The sequence below is a fragment of the Malurus melanocephalus genome, unplaced genomic scaffold (assembly GCF_030028575.1).
Source record: "Malurus melanocephalus ecotype Western Australia unplaced genomic scaffold, MMel_1.1 scaffold_407, whole genome shotgun sequence".
NCBI lineage: Eukaryota > Metazoa > Chordata > Aves > Passeriformes > Maluridae > Malurus > Malurus melanocephalus.
This window is the reverse complement of record NW_026623639.1, coordinates 433,218-454,397: the sequence shown is the minus strand read 5'-3', so window position 1 is coordinate 454,397 and position 21,180 is coordinate 433,218. Positions and strand designations below refer to the sequence as shown.

General features: G+C 45.6%; 1 protein-coding gene across 4 annotated transcripts; it reads right to left on the bottom strand.

Moving 5' to 3' along the window:
• Positions 1-480: 480 nt before the first annotated feature.
• ADNP (activity dependent neuroprotector homeobox) lies at positions 481-20,993 on the bottom strand. 4 transcript variants are annotated; one of them, XM_057379475.1, is made up of 8 exons: positions 20,774-20,993; positions 20,555-20,681; positions 12,568-12,721; positions 11,282-11,327; positions 9,895-10,201; positions 7,570-7,682; positions 6,913-7,005; positions 481-5,064 (listed from the first exon to the last, which is right to left on the bottom strand). In XM_057379475.1, exons 4-8 carry the CDS (start codon positions 11,318-11,320, stop codon positions 1,939-1,941), a joined length of 3,678 nt encoding a protein of 1,225 aa, XP_057235458.1. In that variant the 5' UTR covers positions 11,321-11,327; positions 12,568-12,721; positions 20,555-20,681; positions 20,774-20,993; the 3' UTR covers positions 481-1,938. The 4 variants fall into 4 exon arrangements, with proteins under 4 accessions (XP_057235458.1, XP_057235459.1, XP_057235461.1 ...); XM_057379476.1 differs by having other exon boundaries at positions 12,568-12,718; XM_057379478.1 differs by lacking the exon at positions 11,282-11,327.
• Positions 20,994-21,180: the final 187 nt, after the last annotated feature.

Genomic DNA, 21,180 nt, shown 5'->3' with positions numbered 1-21,180 from the left:
TTTAACCAAGCCCAGAACTGCTCATTGCAGTGACAGCAGCACCTGGGGCACACAGAGCCTCAGCTTTGGCTCCAGAGCAGCTACAGCTTTACCCACCACRGCCCTCCAGGCTGAACCATCTGCACAACATCTCTGGGAAATGGCTTTGCTGTGTGAAATGTTAGAAACCCAGACTTATTTCCTCCTTCAGAGCATCACTGGAAGTGTCCCAGGTCGGTTTAGTTCTGGTGCAATTATCAAACACCAGGCAGTTGGATTTTTGAGCTGTGCTTAAACCCAACTCCCCGCTCCACTCATCCCAATCAGAGTCCCCTCCATAAATCCCCTCCCCAGAGGAGCTGCCTCACCTGTCAGGTCCCTGCACAGAGGCCACTGCAGGCCTGGCCTGCCCAAACCCATCACAGCTTTTAACCAACTCAGGGTTAGGGTTTTTTTTTCTGCTATTTGCATTACTTTACCTCTTAGGCCAGCCCAGATTCCTGCTCTCCCTGTGAGAAGGGTCAGTAATCCAAAGCACTGCTCTCCTGGCCCACAGGTCCAGTGCTCCACACACACAGGGAAGGGTTTTCCAGGTGAAATCAAATCTCCATTCACTGAGGAATTCACAGACCTTGTTTCCCCAGGATGCAGAACAAGCAAACCAGTACAATGCTATTTATAACTCCTTGTTCTACAACACTGAACAAGAACGACAAATTTCAGCCCAAGGTATTTTGTAGATTTTCAATAACCTTGAAATACTTACCTSCTGTAAGTATTCAGTAAGTATTACACAGAGAGGCCCCAGCAGGGCTGGGGAGCACTTGGAAAAACAAGGCAAAAAAGAAGAAAGGAATATATTGAGATGGGATTTACCAACCAGGAGTATTGCACTTGCATGTAATAAAGCAAATATTTACATTAAGCACAATACAGCAATTTATTTAGATGCTTAAATGAAGAATACAAAGGGAAATAAAGATCACAAAATTATACATACTACAACAGTGTGTCATATATTAGATGGTATAAATGAATACAACACCTTGTTGGTGTTAACTAAAGATAAAACTAAATATCCAAACCCAGCACTTTGTCTCAGTGTGCTGCTTCAACACAATACACTTTTTATACAGATCTAAAAGGTGTCAAAATTAGTAGCTGCAAACTTGTTTCTTGCATGTGATTTTTCATTTTTAGCTTAAAAGATTTCAGAAAATGGCTCTGAAATGTTTGTCATCAGTTGTCATGTCAAGGATATTCAGAACAAGAAAATTCTATAATACAACAGAGCCCAGATATATTTTTATGTTGCTGGCCTCTGGTTGGAGATTGTACAAGGTTATGTGCAAAAACTAAGTTTGTCAAAATTCATACTAGAGCAGTCTCAAGCTTTGCTAGGGAAACTAGATACAGCATTTATTACACAGCAGGGCAACACTAAAAAAGAGAAACAGATCTATGATGGGTACACAAGAACAGTTCATAAGCTTCACTTGAATAGGTCTAAAAGACTGTACAAATATACATTTCAACTATTCAGAATGATACATGAAAACTCCATTTCCCAAGAGTCTGCTATACAGGGCACCGGGTCGCTGGCACGGCGCTACCGGAGAGGGGCCTCTTGGAAAGACACAACTCAACATGGACAAGGTGAAAGGAGGGTTGAAAATGCAGATAAAATAAACCTCTGCTTTTCTCTGTGTGCATTCTGGAGCCACCAGCATAGCTATTTTCACATTAAGTTACTGTGCTCGTCCCGTCAGGAACTCTCCAGCCCCTCGGCCAGCAGATCTGTACAGGAGCCCGGGCAGGAACAGCGGTGCCAGGCCAGGCTGTGCCCCCGGGCAGCAGCAGCAGCAGCGGTGCCAGGCCAGGCTGTGCCCCCGGGCAGCAGCAGCAGTGGCAGGGGAGCAGCGCAGTGCCCTGGCAGGGCTGGCAGCGTGGCACAGCAGCTCACGCCTGCTGGCTGCTGAGCTCCACCCCGGGCAGGCTGCCGTGCATGGGCTCGGCCCCCACGGCCCCAAACTGCTCCCCGTCCTCGCTGTCCATTGTGCTGCCCTGCCACTCCATCTGCTGACCCGCCAGGCTCTCCTCCAGCTCGGAGGCGTTTTTCCATTGCGACTGGTCCTTGGACCAAAACCCTTCTACTTTTCCATAGGAACGATTCTTCCACTTTGACTGYTCTTCATCACTTTCAGATCCACCCCCTTTGGCCTCCACAGTGGGTTTACTGCTCCCAGCATCTTCGCTTTGGGAAGATTCATCTGTCCACACTTCTGGTTTTACTTCCAACGCGTTATCTTCAAAATCTGAAACCTGCTGGGAACCAGGCCCRCTTTCAGACTGGGAAGCTCCATCTTTCCATTCCACTGCATCATCCTGCTCATCCTGATCCCCTTCACTATCTGAAACATCACCCACCAATTTTGTTGGTTCTTCAGCAGAAATCACCTCTTCGTATTTAGAGCTTTCCTCTTGTTTTTGCTCCTCCTTCTCTGGAGACTGTAAGGTGTTTTCCTCCACGATGTCCTTGGCTATGCTGTCCTCRGGGTTCTGCACTGTGCTGTCAGACGAGGGTTTCCCACCCATGTCAGAGACGCGCTGGCCGAACGGACTGTGGTTCTCGCTGTATTCCTCTTCTAGGTTCTCATAGCTGTCTGAGGAACTGTCATTGTCTTTTTCTAAGTTGATTTTTTTATCAACAGTCTTACTGGCATTGACTCTGGAGTTCTTCTCGTCATGGTTTTCAAATAGCCATTCAGCATCAAAATCCATCTCATGTTTGACTTTGTTCAGCTCTTTCATGTTGAAACCCAGCAGCACCCCGGGTTTGTATTTTTCACAGTCCCTAACACATTTCTTCCTTTTGTTGCTAAAGTGAGATGCRATATCAGATTTCCAGAGCCACAAACTGGCCGCCAGCTTTTCGATTTCTCTCCGAGTGGGATAGGGCTGTTTATTGAAATACTTTGTAAGAAATGTTTTCCTGGCTTCGTACGAATCATCTTCGTGACCCTTGGGGTCCAGTGCTAGAACTACGGGCTCTTCAGGCTTCTCCTCAAAGGCAGAGGGGGAGTCATCGTCATCCATCTTCCTCCTCTTCATCAGRGGGAACTCCATGTGTTCRTAGGCGCGTTTGACGGGCGCCGCCGCCGGGGACTGGCCCAGGCGGGAYGATGTCCCTTTGTCCTGCCCGTTCTGGGTCTTGCCCACGCCCCTGCAGTGCACCAGGTGCAGCGTTATGGTGGAAGCCGTCATGTTGCTGGTGTACACGCCCAGGCAGTGGATGCACTTGTAGGTCAGCTTCTTCTCCACGGGGTGAACCGTCTGAATCACCTGGTGCCGCTCCCGCAGGTGATGTGCCAGCGCGTCAGAGATGGGCCCTTTGAGGATTGAAAAGCACAGAGGACACAGAGTCTTCCCCACGTCYTTTTTGTAGGGCACTGCTGCTTGTGGAGAACTTTTGACCGGTACGTCAGATTTCTCCTGGATTTTGGGCTGTGGTTTTGGCGGAACCGGGGGCGTGTTCTGAGCGTGGTAAGCTACGGACTCGGCAGGAGCATCCCGCAGGTTGTAGGTGGTCACGAGGAGATGTATGTTGGTGTGGCTGCCCTGCTGCAATGTCAAATCAAAGGTCAGCGTGGAGTCAGTTTTAGGTCCCATCTCTTCATCCACGTGCACCATGCGCATGTGGGCAGCCATCTTCTCCACGTCRTTGAAGGTGGAGCGGCAGTAGGGGCAGGACAGCCCGTGGATCAGCATGTGATTGAGCAGCGTGTCCGTGGGCAGGTAGCGGTTACAGTAGAGACATTTGCTCGTGAAGTTGTGGATTTTCATGATGTAGTTGGCCACCGCAGGCACCTTCTCAGCCTTGTGCTCCTTTTCAAAGTGGACACTGTACACATTTTCGGGGAACAGCTCGTTGCAGATTGTACAGATTTTCCACTTCTGCGTGGATGATGTGTTGACAGAAGAAGGACCTGTAGCAGCCACGGGGGATTTGGAGCCAGACTGACCCAGAGCTCTGGAMGTTGCCTGGGACTGTGACAGCGACGTCTGTTTGAGCTGTGCTGATGACAGCGAGGAGTTGGCAGACTGCAGCGAGTACCTGGCSGAGGCCTGGGACCTCTGCTCCCCTCCCAGAGTGTAAGGCCTTCCATTGCCACTCGCTGAAAACTGTTTCATGCTTTGTGATTGTTGGGACAGAGAAACGGGTGCATTGCCACTGAGGCTGAGCCTCCCCCCTGGCTGACCAACGTAACTGGGGGGAACCGATTTGACCCCGTAATTGTTCTGCTGTAGGTGAACACTGGACATCATATTGACTCCTGCAGAGTTTAACGTGGGCTTTGGTATAGTGAGTCTGTTCATCATCTGCTGYGACGACAGAGAGCGGACGCTGCCAGCGGAGAGGGCACCCATCCTCTGAGGGAGTCCCATGGCCTTTTTRTCCTGGGGTTTGGGAGCTATTAGCATCAAAGGTTTAGATCTTGGAACCACCACGTTAGTGTGACCTATCATTGCCGTGACCTGGTAGCCGATCCGTTCGTGGTCTTCGATCACGTGCTGCACTAAAGCTTCGTAGGATTTCGGCATGAAAAGGCATCGTTTGCAGTGGATACCACCCTCCTCTCGGGCACTGGAGCTCAACGGAACTGCACCATTGAGGGACTTTTCGCCTCCCTTGGCTACATAAGGAGCAGCAACGTGCTGAAAATGTTCCCTGTAAATGTGCTTTCGAACGATTTCGTAGAGCGGGTCGCGGTAAGTGCACTTCTTACAGTAATAAACAGCTTGTTCCACACTGTCAGCCTGCTTGGGTTTAAGGCTCTCGTGTTTGTTTTTATCTTTGAAAGTGCTGATGCCTCCACTSGGTGTATTGGCATTGGGAGCGTGGAATATTTTAATGTGCGTTTCCAAAGTCTTTTTGTCCGCGTTGAAGGTACAGTAGGGGCAGTTGAGGAGGATCCTGTTCTCAAAGTCTTCGCTGTGGACATTCCGGAAGTGGCTTTTGTAGGCTGAAAAGAACTTCGAGGAGAAGGGACATGCACTGCAGCAAAAGGGCTTTGTCCGATAGTCCTTGAACAGAGAACAGAGCACACACTAAATATTGAACAGCACCTCTCAGCAAAATAACACCCATGATATTCTCTAAGCAAAGCTTCTAAATCATACTCATCGTTTATTTTAAACGAGACCCCCTGCAAATATCTCAAACCCTCAATTCACTTCTCTCCCCCTCTGGGCCTGCAGATCAGGCCCTAGAAAGCTGATCACAGGAACACACCCAGGATGTGCCTCAAGGATTTAACCATGACCTCAGCAGGTGAGGCTGAGTCAGATCTGTCTGTCCCTATCAGTCACAAAAAAGCCTCCTCCCTGCAGCTGAGCAGCAAGAAAAGGTCCCTGTGAGCTCCTTTCCGGTAGAAAGTCAAGCAGGATTGTTTAAGGAAARGAGACTGTATCCAGATGAGACACYGCCCACCCAAATCAGCCAAACTTTYATAGATGTAAGATGGGTCTATAACTTGAGCCATTTCAGTGTCTTCACCCATTACACACTTCAACAGCAAAGATGGAATTTCAAACTTATTTTTGTTGAACAAAAGGATTCATGAATACAAGACATAGGCTACACAGGCCCTTAAAGTCACCAAGCCTCTTCCTTGTGATCAAAGCAAAATTTGATTTTTAAACCAATCTCAAATGAGGGAAAAAAATAATCTGAGAATTCCATCCTTGCGGTCGGTTTTCCTGCAGCTTTTGTCCCGTGCCAATGCAGCTCTTGTCAACTGMTGCACCACAGTCCAAAGTTCCACTGGCTTTAGGGACAGCCACAAGCAATCTGGCACTTCAGGTGGGGTAAGACAGAGAATTCAGAGTTACAGAGATTCCTCCTGAATGTCAGAACAAGCCCTGTGCACCGAGCTACACTCAGGGCATATGAGGGAGCTGGAGAGCTGCACTCTCCCTCWGCAGAAGGAAGTGGGAATATCTGCTCTGGCCACCTGCTGAAGCCTCACACACCTGGCAAGCTGGAGACAGGCCCCAACAAACCAACCAGCCAAGAGCTGTCTCCTTTTATATTAGAATTTTTATTCTGGGTTACCTAGAAAAAGGGACATGAATGTATTTTATGCAACACAGTACTGAAGGGTCATTTTTAGATTAACAATAGGACTCCATCACACGAGAGGTGTGATTCCTCAGAGCAGTACCTGAGCTCTAGGTGCTGACAGGGATTCCTTTGGGGAGGTTTGTGACCTGTCACTGCTGGGTGACTCTGTCCTGCAGCCCCAGGACAGGCTGCTGCAGCCCACACAACCTGAACTGAGAGCATCACTGCCTCCCTCCACTGCTGCCTCAACTCARAATCCTTTATTACCTCATGAACATCTCAACAGCAACACTTGCAGTGTCACTGAGCTGCTGGGCAGAACTGGAAATGCCCAAAGCAGATGTGGGACACAGCCTGTGGGACCCAGGGCTGCAGCAGCCAGGCACTGACAGTGACCCTGCACCGGGCAGCACAAGTGTCCAGTGAAACAGCTTCGGAAGGGATGGAAACCAGGAATAAAACGGTTAAAGAAAGGTATAAGACTCATAGCAAACTGTGTAAAATTGCTGATCCTTAGAGCAAAAATCTGATAAATTGTGCTAGGCTTGGGAACAGGTGGGAATGGGCTCCTCATGTGCACAGTTTGACCTGAGCACAGACCCATCAGCTCTGCAGGCTCCTGAGATACAGACCAGGAATAACTTCACAAAATAAAGAAAAAAGCACCAAACTTTTTGCTGTCCCTTGAGCTGCCAACACACAAAAATCCGTGAGGGAAACTGCAGGAAAAGCTCTTAGCACTTCTGTGAAATGCCCTTCAGCATGACCCAWCTCCAGCCTTCAGTGTCTGAACTGAAACTCTTACCAACCTGGTTTTTTGTAAGCGATGGGTCCCACAGTCCCACATCCTCCCATGTAGTGTTTTTCAAATAAAAGTCATTAGGTTCAAACTGCTTAAAATCCTGGAGAAAGGAAGATGGGAAGAGAGGACAGAGAGTCAGAACCAAGGACCAAGGGCTCCTTCATCAATCCCTGAGCATCGTCCCAGGTGCTGCTGGCCAAGGCAGAGGCCATCACTCAAAGGAGTGGGGGAGTTTGGGGTGCATCTCCTTGGAGAGGGAGAACTGTGAATATTCTCCGTATCACCAATCATCTGCAGAGCCATCTTCAACACTCATTCTCCTGACCAATTCAACACTCTAGCTACAAACTCATCTCATTCCAAAACCAATCCTGGAGGAAAGTGCTCCCAGACTCGTGTGGGTTTGGGGTTTTTTGGTAGCTTTTTTGGGGGGTCGTGGTGTAGTATCTACTTGGCTTGATTGGTTCTGGCAGCATTCCTGCAGTTCAGTATCCACTAACATTTCTAGAAAGTATTTACAGGTTCATTACATCTCAAGTTTCTAACTCCTATTTTGTGTGGAACTTAAACAGGTCTAAAAATAAATTATGGCATACACAAATATCTCACTGCCCCCCTAACTCTGGAGCATTTTAGCTCTAACCCTTGGAGATGCCATACTTACTTCTATATGTTCTTTACAGTATTCCAAACCAATGTCACTAAGAATTTTTTTCACAGTTTTCCGGGCCTTTCTTAAACTGCCAAGGTTGTTGACGGGAAGTTGGAACATAGTTTCTATTGGAAAAGAAGAGTAAGAGAAAAGGTTTAAGACAAATGAGTTCTGTCTTACTGTTAATGATCASTAATTGTCTGCCTCATTTCCCCACAGAGCTGGTATCAGAGCTGTACCACTCCCTAACACATTCTCTGGCTTGTTCCTKGCTGAGGCTGCCCAGGAGGCTGCAGAGGGCATTTCTGAAAAGGCAACAACTGATGGAACAACTATTGCAGGAGCATGGGCTGCCTCTGGAAGAAACTTTATACTTGTTTGACTACAAACCCTACACTGAAGTATTGCAGAGCTCAGTTCTCTCCTGAGCAATGTATCCCAACTGATCTGAAACTGAGCAAGCAGAGCTTCAAGGTTTCTGTCAGTCTTGCAAGAGATCTTACAGTGTCTCTTCTGACAGAGTTAGATCTTCATCTGAAACCCAAACTTTTAAATTTCAGTTTTCAACATCAACCTTACTTGCATGTTCTGCTGGATAGCTGAATCCAACTCACCTAATCRTAACAAACCCCCTCATCCTTAAGCAAATACAGTTCATTTTATTTAGGAAATGTCTGAATGTTTAATCCTAGTGTGTGGAGAGCCAGATACAGTCTGATATTACCGCAGTCTGTGACTACAACARAAGCTTTTAGCATCTCCATCCACTTTTATCTGCAGCAAGTAACTCCAATTGTAATGTAAACAAGAMTCTGCTGGCACCTCCTTGGATGGGGACATTAAAGCAGCCTCTCAAATCATTGYCTAGTGCTGTTCTGGAAATGAGGGATCCTTTATCTGACCAAARGCTGATGTTTAAAGGAAGACACCTGGAGCATCTGTGACCACATCAATCCACACTGAAGTGCTGGGTGGAATGAATAAATGATTGCTTAAAGCCAACCCCAACAACACCCTGACTAGAAACACCCAGGCAGCATCTTCAGCTGCCTCCAAGGCAGATGTTGAAGATCTCCCTCATCTCCAATGTGTGTGTACACAAACTGACTGCACCAGTCACAAAGGAATGGCAAAGGAAGCACAGAGGAAGCACAGAGCCTACTCTAGGTTTTATTCTCTTTATGCTTAACTGGGAATGCCACCATGTCCTGCCCAGTGCCAGAGGAGCCCCCACGAGCAGCAAGCACAGAATGTGGGGGACCCTGAGCAGTGAACTGAGCAGGAGAATGCACTCAGCAAGGTTTGGGGACAGCAGCACTGGGAAATGGCACATGAAAACCAATGATGGAATCCCCAAAAGCTGTAAAGAAACGCCCCGAGTCCCCAGTGCTTTTTATCTTGTTCAGGCATCCCAGACCCGTACAGGGTGGCCAGGGACTCCAGGGCTCTTCACAGTGGCCACTCCACCTACCCCTTCTGCACTAAGGAAATTCCTTCATAGGATCCTCATGGAATGGYCTGGGTGGGAAGGGACATTAAAGCTCATCCAGTTCCACCCCTGCCAYGGGCAGGGACACTTTCCACTATCCCAGGGTACTCCAAGCCCCATCCAACCTGGCCTTGGACACTTCCAGGGATGGGGCAGCCACAGCTTCTCTGGGATACCTCTGTCAGGGCCTCACAGGGAAGAATTTCTTCTTAATGTCTTCTTCTTTTTATTTCTTGAGCTGAGTGTTTCTTAAAAGCATTCCATGAAATTTACACTTCCATTCAACTTTTGCAAAATAATTGACCCCAGAATAAAACTGTTGATGCAATTACAACCCTCTTAGGGATATTGTTAAAAAGAATAAAATAAAGCATCAGTTTTACCTTCTGTTATGAGCACAGGAAGTTGACCCTTTCTTTCCTAATGCTCTCATTTGCTCCTATTGTAAAGACTGAGAAAACCTGAGCTTTTTGGTGATCTGACAACCACAATTACCAACTGTAGTGTTGAACAAGTGTGCAAAACAGACAATTGTATAAACAAGGTGCAAACCAGGCTGTTCTGTCCCACCGTGACTGTGCATTCACATACTCAGCTCAATCTTGTCTTACTAAAATAATCAGCAATGTAAGAACTCCAGTTCATTAAAGCAGATTTCCAACCAATTTTAAATTAAAAGATACTATTTGCTGTTATCTCTGTGCATGCTTATAAAACAGAACTGTTCTTCCTCTGTGTTTTCCCCTCTCCCCCTCATCATCCTCTGCTGCTCCACAAGGTCCATCCTCTCCGTGCTCTTTCCCCCTCTCCTCCTTTCTTTGCAGGTTCTTGGCYTTCTTGGTCCTTACCTCGCTCATTTTCCCTCTTCTCCTCTTCCCTGTGCCAATTCATAGCGTCCACATTCTTTCGTCGATCTCTCTCATCCTGTCTCCATCGCTTCTTGATATCTTTGTCCTTAACTTGCTCATTTTCTCTCCTCTTCTCATCATCCCTGTGCCATTTTATTGTTTCTGTATTTTTCTGCGGCTCCACGCTTCTTTTGAGATAGTCTTGTCGCCTCCTCCTCTTTTTTAACATATCCCTTTCCCTGGCACGAGCCTGCTTTTCTTTCTGGGAAAGAAAAGCTTTACGGGGCATCATGAGCTGCTGCTGTACCTGCAATAATATCGTATCCATGGAATAACAACTGTACATGCACTCAGTCAGGCACAACACCGCATTTGGAGCTCAACATTTCACACGGCAGTCAAGGCAATGCCCTGCTCCTCCTGACCCTGGGCTGGCTCTGTTGGGTAAGGACAGGCTGGGCCAGCTCCAGGGCCACCTCAATGGCACTGGGAGGTGACCCTGGGAGCCCCTGGGTGCCCCAGCCTGAGCAGTGGCATTTGTGTCCCCTCCTGGCACCTCCTCCTCCCCCAGAGCCCTTGGCACTGCTGAAGGAACAGCCAGAGGTGTGAAGGGAACCCTCAAACCTATCTCCTCTCCTCCTGGACAATTACATTTCATTTAACTTAAAGGTGCTCTTTTTTCTTCCCAGATCTCCATCTCCACCCAATTTGGGTGAAAATGGATCCCTTTTCTCATGGCTGGAGGCGGGAGTGGGGATTAGGAGACAAGCCACAATCTGAAAAATTGTGTAAGCTTTGTTTCCTGGGGAAACCTGGCCAAAACATTTAACTGCAGTTAATGAAATAAGTCCTGACTCATCTACCCAGACTTCCTCCAAGTGTGTTATGTCTTGCTATTCACAGGAACAAAGGGGAAAAAAAGAGACTATTTACTTGGAGTTTCTGCTGAAAGCATTCCTGACGAGTGGGGCTTCTTGGGGTTGATGTTTTGAGGCTTGGGGCTTTTTGTTTCTAAAGAGGTGTCAATGGAGACTACATTTAACAAATTGCTTTCACTTTTGGTCATTTCTCTGTAGTCACCCAACACATTCACATCTTCAAATGTAACARTGTTAATACCTACAATCTTGAAATCATGGAAGAATTTATACCATTATTGATAAYCTTTTAATATTTTCTGTACATAATGAGCAATGTTTCAGAAATGGCAAACTGCAGTTGTGGGCCAGGTTTGAGTTTTTTGGTTGGGGTTTTTGTTAAGTTTTGAAGAGAGATTTGAAGAGGTCTAATCAAAATGAAAACTGCAGAAAGGACAAAATTACTAATTGCAATACTTAAGCAAAGCCTAAAACAAAATGAAACAAATGTACTTTTAAAATTTAGCTACCTTATGGAAAGCACTTGTTCCCAGCATGCAATACTCCATCTTTTTCCTACAGAAAAAGCAATGTTTCAAACCCTTATTCTATGAGCTGTTCCTTTCCCCTACAATATATCCCACCCCACACATGTAAACCCTCTACTCTGCCCATTGCCTTTGTCAGGTCTGTATCATGATCCCATGGCTTTCATTCCAATAAAGCAACCCTGAATTTCTTAATATCTGTAATAATGCTAAAAGKGAAGGGCTGCAGCAAAGTCAAACACCATAATAAAAAAATATCATGCAGYTTGGTAAGACATTAATATATATAATTCAGATTATGTTAAAAATGACTTCATTAAAAGGGTAGCTCTCTACCAGACAGGCTGGGCTCAATTTAACAGTTGGCATTAAAATCAAAAAGCAACCCCAGGATCAGCATCCTCAGTGCAACCCAGACACTGCAAATCTGTACCATAGTTTGAGTTCTCTATGGGCTGGGTGCCAGGACATTACTGCTGTTTACTASAGCAAACTTAACTCATTAACTTTTAAAATGTACATTATCTTAACAATTTTATCAGTAAACTGGTTCAATTTCAATGACAATAGCATGATGCACATTGGAAGTGAAACATTTCATGCAAATTATTCTCCCTCTCTCCCCCACCCAAGGCAAGTCCCARCATTTCAATCTGTCATTGTTGTATTTTCTTTCATTTGTTTTTGTTTGGTTTGTTGTTGGGGATTTTCCCTCCACTTTCGTTTTATTTTTTCACAGGATTCTTCCCTCCCCTTATAAAGCTCATTTTGACAGAGCAGTTTATAAACAAATGATAGAAAATACCTTAATAAAGAACATTTCAGCTGTATTTCCAATTAAACATTTCAATTAAGGTTCAAATAAGTCATGAATAACTTAAAGGGACATCCAACTTTAATTACAGATCTCTGAATTTCCCTATSTCAGGACAGAGGGCTTCCCCCAGTTTGTTTAGCATTCCGGGGTCATCTCTCCTGCAGTCTAAATCAGCTTTCACTTTCACCTCTGATGGTTTTAAACTGACAGAAGARGGAAAATTTTAAACCAGGAAACCAATTAATCTGCAGTGAAGCTGCCAAAGGGGYTGAACCCAAAGTCCCACAACCCCCAATTTTTCTGGAGTCCAAGTTGGTGGTCCTTTAAGTTCAAAATGTCCAAACCCCAGAAGGAAACAGTCAAAGCTATCCATTCAAGTACTTTTTGCCCAGTTTGCAATGAAAATGTTATCTCCTCCCCATCTCTTCAGCACATATGATGAGGCATTTACCTCCAAAATGAATGGTGCTTGGGCGTCTCAGACTCATTGGACAAGTTTCAGGCAATCCTCCAAAGCCAATTCTCTTTGCAGAAAGCCCCTCAGGGTTCCCTCACAGCCCCTGGGGGAGGCCACAGCCCGGGCACACAGGAAGGCTCATATCCTGCTGGACAAAACAAAGAGGGAAAGACAGAGATAAGAGATAAGGGCAATCTCACACTGATGGGTACAAACCCAGCCCAAGTCTGAGCAGGGTCCAGCCTCAACTGCAGATTCTGCTGGGGCTGCTGCCCCAGGAATGCTTTGGTGCTCCATTCCAGCTCAGTTATCCAGCTCAGAAACCCAGCAGGACAAAGGCTGGGAATAATCCACCCACACTCCAGGCAGCCTTTGGAGTGAAGGGGTTCAGCCCTCCCCTGAGCTGTCACCACCACAGCACAGTGGCACCTGGACACCTCAGGGACACTCGGTACCATCCTGGGCCACCTCATTTTCCCTGGAGGTTCCCATACAAACAGATCCCACTCTAAATGACAATGGGACATCAAGCAGGTGACRTGGCTTCCAGCCACAGCCCTGGGGACACACATTCCTTTGGGAAGGACTCGATTAAAACTAGCTGAGGATGGGAAGTTTGGGGGAATGGCATGTAAATGATCCCTCTTCAACTCACATTACCCATGGACAGAAAGTCAGTCTTGAACAGACTGCAAACACAACACATTAGAACCATGAAATCTGAAATAAAGCAACCTAAAATTCATAAAATCAAACTTTGTTGAGTCATTTGTAATTACTTTGCCAGGGAAYAAAGCAAAATAAATGGTCCGATTTCAATCTCTTGATTATTCAGACAGTACATCCACAGCTTGAGTACAGAGTGTTTGGCAAGTACACCTCCAACACAAGATATTCCAGCAATTTAAGAAATTAAAAAAGACAACATGCTTAAAATACTTCACATGGCGGCCAAACTGAATATTGTATCTGCAGTAACAAGACCATCACCCGCACCTTCAGACATGCAGGGATGGATGATGGGTTACTGTGTTTCACACCGGATATTTTCTGACTRGAAGGCAGACTGTGCCCCTGTGTGTCTGGCAAGTCCAAATGAATGCTCTCCCATCAGAAAACACTTGTGGGTGAGGAGCCATCAGCCTTGAGAGCAGATCAGTGGCAATTACTGCATCAGGCTGATGACACTGAGCTCAGGGAAGCACTTCATCCCATGCTGGCTCTCCCAAACACTGAGTATCATTTCCCCGGGCTGTGCTGCTGACAGGATCCCCAAGCATCTGGCACGCTTCTTTATGTCATCCAAATTCTTTTGATTTTAGACAATATTTCGCCACTATTTCAAGCTGAAGAAGTTATTGGTTTGTATCTAACAACCCAACACAGGATCATGCATYAGAGCTGGCAGCAGCTCTGTGCTCCTGGGCGAGATGGAACAAGACTTGGTTTCTTGATGATGTGCTTTTTATTTCCCTATTCCAGTTACTTTTACATTTAAGGTAACTTTTAACAATTTGCYCAGCTATCTGTATTTCATGGCATGCTCTAAAAGCCAGCCATGAAACAGATCTGCTGAGAAGGCTGATGGTGAAACACTGAGTGAAATCTCTTAAAATACAGGWAAAATATGCAAGAAAATGAACCTGTGGTTCCCACAGCAACAGAAAACTGCCACTTTTGTTGTATGCAGGTTAAATGATGCTCTCTGGTGTGACRGTGTAGAATATTCTATATTTGCCTGAGGACAGTGATGGCCTGTCCCTGGGATTCTGGGACCTGACAATTCCAGGACAGCTGACCAAGGAAGAGTGACAGCCAGGAAGCACAAGAGTATCTCAGGGAAGAGTGAGCAAGTGAGATAAAAAAAGAGTAGAAATATCAGGGAGAACGGAGAATTGGAAGAGAGAAACTACTGAAAACATCCTTGAAAGGTAAGGGTTGTTATGAACTCTCCTCCCTGCACTGAGTGACTGAAGAGTCTATTCCAACACACCTCTSACTAGCTGACATTAGGCATTTTAACTTTCTTCCCTTTCCTCCTTATTTATGCATTTCTGGCCTAGTTTTCCAAGGCTGTGCACCCACATTCCCGTGAAGGTAATGAGATTTGCAGCGTAGCAGCACATCTGAAATGCCAGACAACTGAGGGCTCCTTTTCCAATCCTCTAATCCTGGGGAGAGCCCGTTTTGTAAAACCATGTTTCAAACTCAGAGCACCTCCTGAGCCCCATCCCCTGAGCACCTGCAGCAGGAAGCTGTGCCCAGGAACAGGGTGAGTGCCAGACCCCCAAACCAGCACTGGGCACATGGAAACCAACACAAACCCTAAATCACACCCTCTGAAAACCTGACATGTTTTAAAACTCAGATTATCACAACTGAAGGAAATGACCAAGTGTAAGATGCYACCTGGACAAAGCCCTGTAAGATTTGTGCCACACTGTGCAAAGGACTCATTCCAGCTCCCCTCGCAGGCAAAGAGGCTATTTCTTAACAGCCCCTTTGTCAAAAAGCCAAGAATTTAAAAAATACTAAAAACCACTTGAGAGATTATATCAGCTACTTCCAAAACCAATTTCCAGCTGTGTGTCAAACCAAAAGGACCATTGCACACCACGTCTCAGGACATCCTACACAAAYATGGCCTCAGGAAAGAAGTCCACCTAAAATGTGGTACTAAAAAAAMCCCACCTTATCCTCAGGAGGAAACTCTAAGGCTAAAAAATTTTAATGTGCWGTTTCAGWGGTTACAGGCAATTTTCARSAMAGGTTTATGAAACTCTGCTTTMTATCTTTTTGTTTGGGCTTGCCATCTAGTCTCAGCTTGGTGACTTGTACTAAGAACTCTCAACTTCCCATCAGAGGAAGAACCATGGAACACAATTGTAGGGAAAGAATCAGTAAGGCTGATATGCCTCASTCTCCATTCGTCATTTAAAGGTTAAAAAAACCACCTTCTGCAGTCCAGCAGACAGGGAKCTCCTAAGTCATTCACACAATTCTCATTCTTGCTCAATTTCTGGAATTTTCCACTGGAGCCCGAAGCTCCATCTGGTGGGTGTGGACACTCACTGCAAAACTGAGCGGGAATTAACTGTTTCCTCATCAACTTCGCTTCAGCAGGAGGAGTCCTGGGCACTGTGGCACCTTCGAGCCTCAATATGAAACACAAAATGGTGAAATTTTGACTGCTCTGGGAACAACTCTTTATTTCTGTTCTGATGAACAATCTGCTTCCCTAGGCTCTGCTGGGAACTCCTGGTGGGTTTTATTTTGATGACATAGGCTGAGGTATGTTAAAGAATGCTGGTAGCTGTAGTTGAATGTTTTCTGAGGGATCTTTTCAACACACATGACAAAGGCCACATCAACTCTGGCAACCTCTACTGCATTCTGAAAAGMACTCTGAAATCGTGTCCATGTCCATTCTCTAGGGCACAAGAAATCCTGAAYTAGAGGCACTCACAGCTCAAGAATTAGGCTTGCACACCTCCTGCCATCTTAGAGAATATCTTCTGTGACTGTTCAAGACCTCCACAGATAAATGTTTATATGCACACAACATGGGCAGTGAAATCAATATTCAATACACATCCACAGTGTGAGAGCCAGGCTTGTTCAGGGCTATTTCTAAAAGATTTTGGTGTGAAATGCAATAAAGCCTGCACATCTTGCAGAAATTTGAAATCGAGACTGGAGATCACTGAAGCACAAAGGATATTATTTGCTTACACCATGATATCTACACTTCAGTGATCAGGAAAAAAAGGCTGCATGAATATGTTCTACAATTCCAAAATAATCCTCATCTAGATTGTAGCTAAGCATGAACCATCCCAGAATAAAAATAATTTCGGAAATGGAAGCATGTTTAATGAACGAGCAGTTACCATTTAAATTAGATCAAGAATCATCTTAAAATTTTCAATCCAAAGCTCACAAAAACATTTGTGTAATTAAACAAAGCAGCACAGTAGACGCTGTAAGATGTGCAAGAACAAAGCAAATAATCAATATACACGTAATTTATGATTGGATTACTCTGACTGGGAAGCTGCAACCAGATTAGACTGCAAGTGAAAACGGTSCCTGCCCTCTGTGTCATGTTTCCTGACATCAGCACTGTGTCAACAGCCAGAGCAGAGCCCTGCTGCAGCCACAGGAGTGGTTTGGGGCAGAGCAGCTCCTTCCCTCACCCAAACAGCAGTGCTGGGTCTGGGCCAAGCCCTGGGGCAGCAGGAAACAGCTCCAGCCCTGCCCTGGCAGCTCACACACACTCACACACACTCAGGTATTCACACCTTGAGCACAGGCCCTGCTGTGCCCTCAGCAGCTCACACACACTCACACACACACACACACACACACTCAGGTATTCACACCCTGAGCACAGGACAGCCTTGCTGTGCCCTCAGAAGCTCACACACACACTCACACACTCACACACACACTCAGGTATTCACACCCAGAGCACAGGACAGCCCTGCTGTGCCCTCAGCAGCTCACACACACTCACACACACTCACACACACTCAGGTATTCACACCCAGAGCACAGGACAGCCCTGCTGTGCCCTCAGCAGCTCACACACACTCACACACACTCACACACACTCACACACACTCACACACACTCAGGTATTCACACCCAGAGCACAGGACAGCCCTGCTGTGCCCTCAGCAGCCCCCAGGGCTGCATGTGAGGGGCAGCACAAACCAGCACACAAAAGAGCACACAAATACTTTCCCCAGCTCATCCAAAGCCCCGCCAATCCATGCTTTCTCAGACAGCAGATCCATCAGATACTGGAGGGATCTCGCCAACTGGCTGCATCTGAGTATTCCGAGGGTAAAAATAGGCACTGAAGGAGGCTGGTGCTGCTTGTTTTCCCTTGCCTTACACTTCACACACGCGAGGCACAAACGCTGCCATTACAACACGGGGGGAAGGCTGTAAACAAGAGCTTCAAACCACTCTTACTCTTCTTAGCACTGCACATTTCTTACCTCTGTCCCTTCCTGTCTAAGCATAGCTCCCAGGGGTTCCAATCCCTGCCTAAATGCCAGTGTTAGTCCAMCTCAGCTACTGCTGTCTTCCACATGCCTCAGGAACCTGTGACAGGCAAAGAGCTTCATAGCAGCAGCAATGGGGAAACAAAACAAAAAAGAGCATCACAAACTTAAGTTTGACTGTTTAGATGAAGAAAACCATTCTAAGAGCACTATGTTGCCCACTAAGATTTCCAGAGCTGTTCTGTCCCCTTCCTGCTGCTGCTATGAAGCTGCAGCAGCAGCAGCTTCCTTGGCCCAGCTGCAGCACAAGCACAAACTGAGAGCCAGAGTCCCATCAGAAATCAATGCACACAAGAGGTAAAACAGGGAGAAAGAAAGCATTAGCTRGGGCCTGGGAGAGGGGCAGGAGCTGGGGCATGAACAGCCAACAGTGAAGGTAGGCTTGAGAGCAGGCCCTTTCCTCCCCTGAAGAACTGAGGAGCTGCAGCATTCCTCAGGGAACAGCTGCTCACACAGTTGCTTTTATTTTTGTTTCTTATAAATTRTTTTAGATACTACTTGAGAAGTAGATTTTAAATGAAAGCTTTTTTGCCACATGATCTGGATACATCTGCAGGTGTGATGTGTCCATAGAGTCAACTACACAGGCCTAAGACTCAACAGCCACTTTCAGTTTTCATCTAAATAATCTTTAATGCCACCTTAAAAAAAAAAAAAAAARCAATTATATAAATGGTGGCAACTGAAAGTGACTCACTGCAGAAAAAATGGTATTTACTCCATTCTTACTCCAAACCATCAACCATCATTCACAGTCAAGAGCACTACAGTGAAATCAGAGACACTAAATACAAGGCTCCTGTTTGCCTTTTGACACCAGAGCTGCAGTGAAGCTCTGAACAATGCAGTTCTTSCCTTGAGGCACATGGCCCTCAGGTAGATAAATAAGAGTTACACCCTCTTGAAGAAGCCTTTAGTCAAATCTGGAACACCCATTTGATTTTTAAGCCAGATCTAAGTTCTTCCTGAAAGCTCAAAAGGAACAGGCCAATTTGACCATCCTGCCCATGAAAGCAAGGGCATTCTTCCCAAATGTGTCAGGTGAGGCAAAGTAAACCTTCTACACATACAGAAGGTACAGGATTTATTTTAACAAAACTAAATTAACATCAACAAGGGTTCTTTTTCTTCCAATGCAAGGAGACTCAGACCAGCACCTTTCATTGTCATCTCCATCTCTTACACTATTAAGAAACCCACCTCTATAAACAGATTTATTCATATGAACAGGACAATCTCCACATCAAAAATGATCCTGTTACAATTATGTTCATAGAAATCATATMTMTATATTTATATATGTATAAAATCTAGGTACACATCAGATCTTGACTCACAACAAAAAAACTCATGTGATGCTTGTTCAGATGCAGGCCAGCACAATCAGCTGTTGCTTTTTTAAACAAGCACGTTGAATGCATCTTAAAAAAAATTAATACCACTAAACGTAGCATTATTAATAYACAAACTCAGCTGAACTAAAGGTTTTCAAAAATCCCCCAATTTTGCCCATGCAGACAGAGCAGCTCCAATGACACCTGTGAAACAACACTCTGAGCAGCCCCAGAGCTGTTCCTGCCTCTCCTGGCACCTCTCCTACAGTCTTTAGACTAGTCCTCCTCACATCTGATACTGCTTTGCTCATTCCCAAAGGAATTTTGTCTCCCTTAAACATCTCAAATAGTGGAACAAAGGCAACTTTTCCTTTCAGAAAATAAAACTCCACAACCACCCCWATACATTTCCTACTAAGCTGCTAAGTCTGATTTGCAGCTACCACAAAATGAACACATTAACCCAGGAGTACTGTCTTTGCTTCCACAAAATCACTTGCTTCAATTTCTTTCTCTGCATCAATCAAATCAGCTGCCATCTTAATAACAAGCTGTAAAATATACATTTGGACTGCWTGGTTTATGACTACTGATAAGATACTGATATGTTTCTGTATTCCAGGAATTCTGTGGTAAACTTCAATGTTTACTTTCAGTGTTTATGTTATTACAGAGTGGTAATGCTGGGCTGGGAATAATCACCCATTACTCATTGTGCAGTGTGTGAGCAGCACACTCAACCTGCCCCAGAACATGTGTCCTGCCTTTAGGTACAGCTCACAGTGAGTTCAGCAGCAGCACCCAACAAATGAGACTTTATACTGTCACTGTCACAGCTTAACCCMCTTACTGTGGCAATAAACCCCTGTCAGTGACAGGGACCACTTCTGAAATGCTAATGGGCAAATTCTGCCCAACACACACAGAAAATCCACCAAGTTCTTCCTCTCAGTCTGAGGAGCACACACACCTTCCTGGGTGCTGTGTTTGTGCAGCTGATGCTGAACACTGCAGGGCATGAACTTTCCAAAACAGACAAGAAGTTCTTCTCCTGTGAAGACTTTTCATTCCTAACTTGTCTGTCTCAACTACAGGCAAAGGAGTGRCCTTTCCCCTTTCTCATCTCCTGCACATCCAACAGCTTCTCCCTCCCAGAGTTTAACACAAGTGAGCTTACAGGCTCTGCACAACAATACATTCTGAAATACAAATCGTGGTAACCTAAAGAGACACTTTCTACAAAGCTGTCTGATGGACCATCACTTCAAAACAAATTATTTTTAGTAATGGGGCACTAGAGCTGTCTCAGTTTTCAGTGATCTCAGAGATGYCCCCAAACACTGGGAGCATCTCATGTCTATTGGATACCCAAACATCACTCTTGAAGGTTAGCTAAGAAATAAATTAATTTGAGCAAAGGGCAGCTAACCATCAAAAAACAGTACAAAACCATTTAGCTTAGTATTACTTTTGGAGAACAAGTTCTTGTTGTATGTCAAAAAAGACACCTCTATTTAGACTGAAGTTGGAAGTATTTGCTGTAATAATCTTCAGAAAAGGTAACCATTATGTTACCATTAGAATCTGGTGCAATTCTCTTAACAACAGGGTGTTCCTCTTCTGTTGTCTTGTAACATTTCTGCACATATCATGGTAGATGTCCATCTGCTGCTATCACTGCCCAACATCTGCAAATGCACATCTGCAAAGGAACCAAGTTTTGGTTTGGTTTGTTATTAAAAGCAAAAAAGAAGGCTTTTCTGTTTTTTAAGCTGACTGGTCCATCTTTCTCACCTAGAAGGATGACAGCTTGTGATTATGAGTTCCCAGAGTCCTCAAGTGAAAGTTTTCCCGAGTAGCAGACCCTGCAGGAGAGAGCACTGCTGGGGCACACAGGGCTGAGCTGCACAGCAGCCACCTAAGGTCACTCCATGCTACCCCGACAGGCGGCAATCCTCTGTTACCTCACACCTCCAAACAGAAACAGAAAATAGCAGCAAAAATAAATAGAAACGTAGCTATGAAAAAAACCCACAACTTAAGAAAAAGGGGGAATTTCTCTAAAAGGAATGCGAACCTCTTTGACAACTACCAAACAGCACAAATACAGTCAAGAAACGACCATCAACACCTGGAAGGGCCCAGGTACGGGGGCTCAGCCTTGCGGTCCCGCACAAAGCCCCTCGAGGCTCGCCCCACAC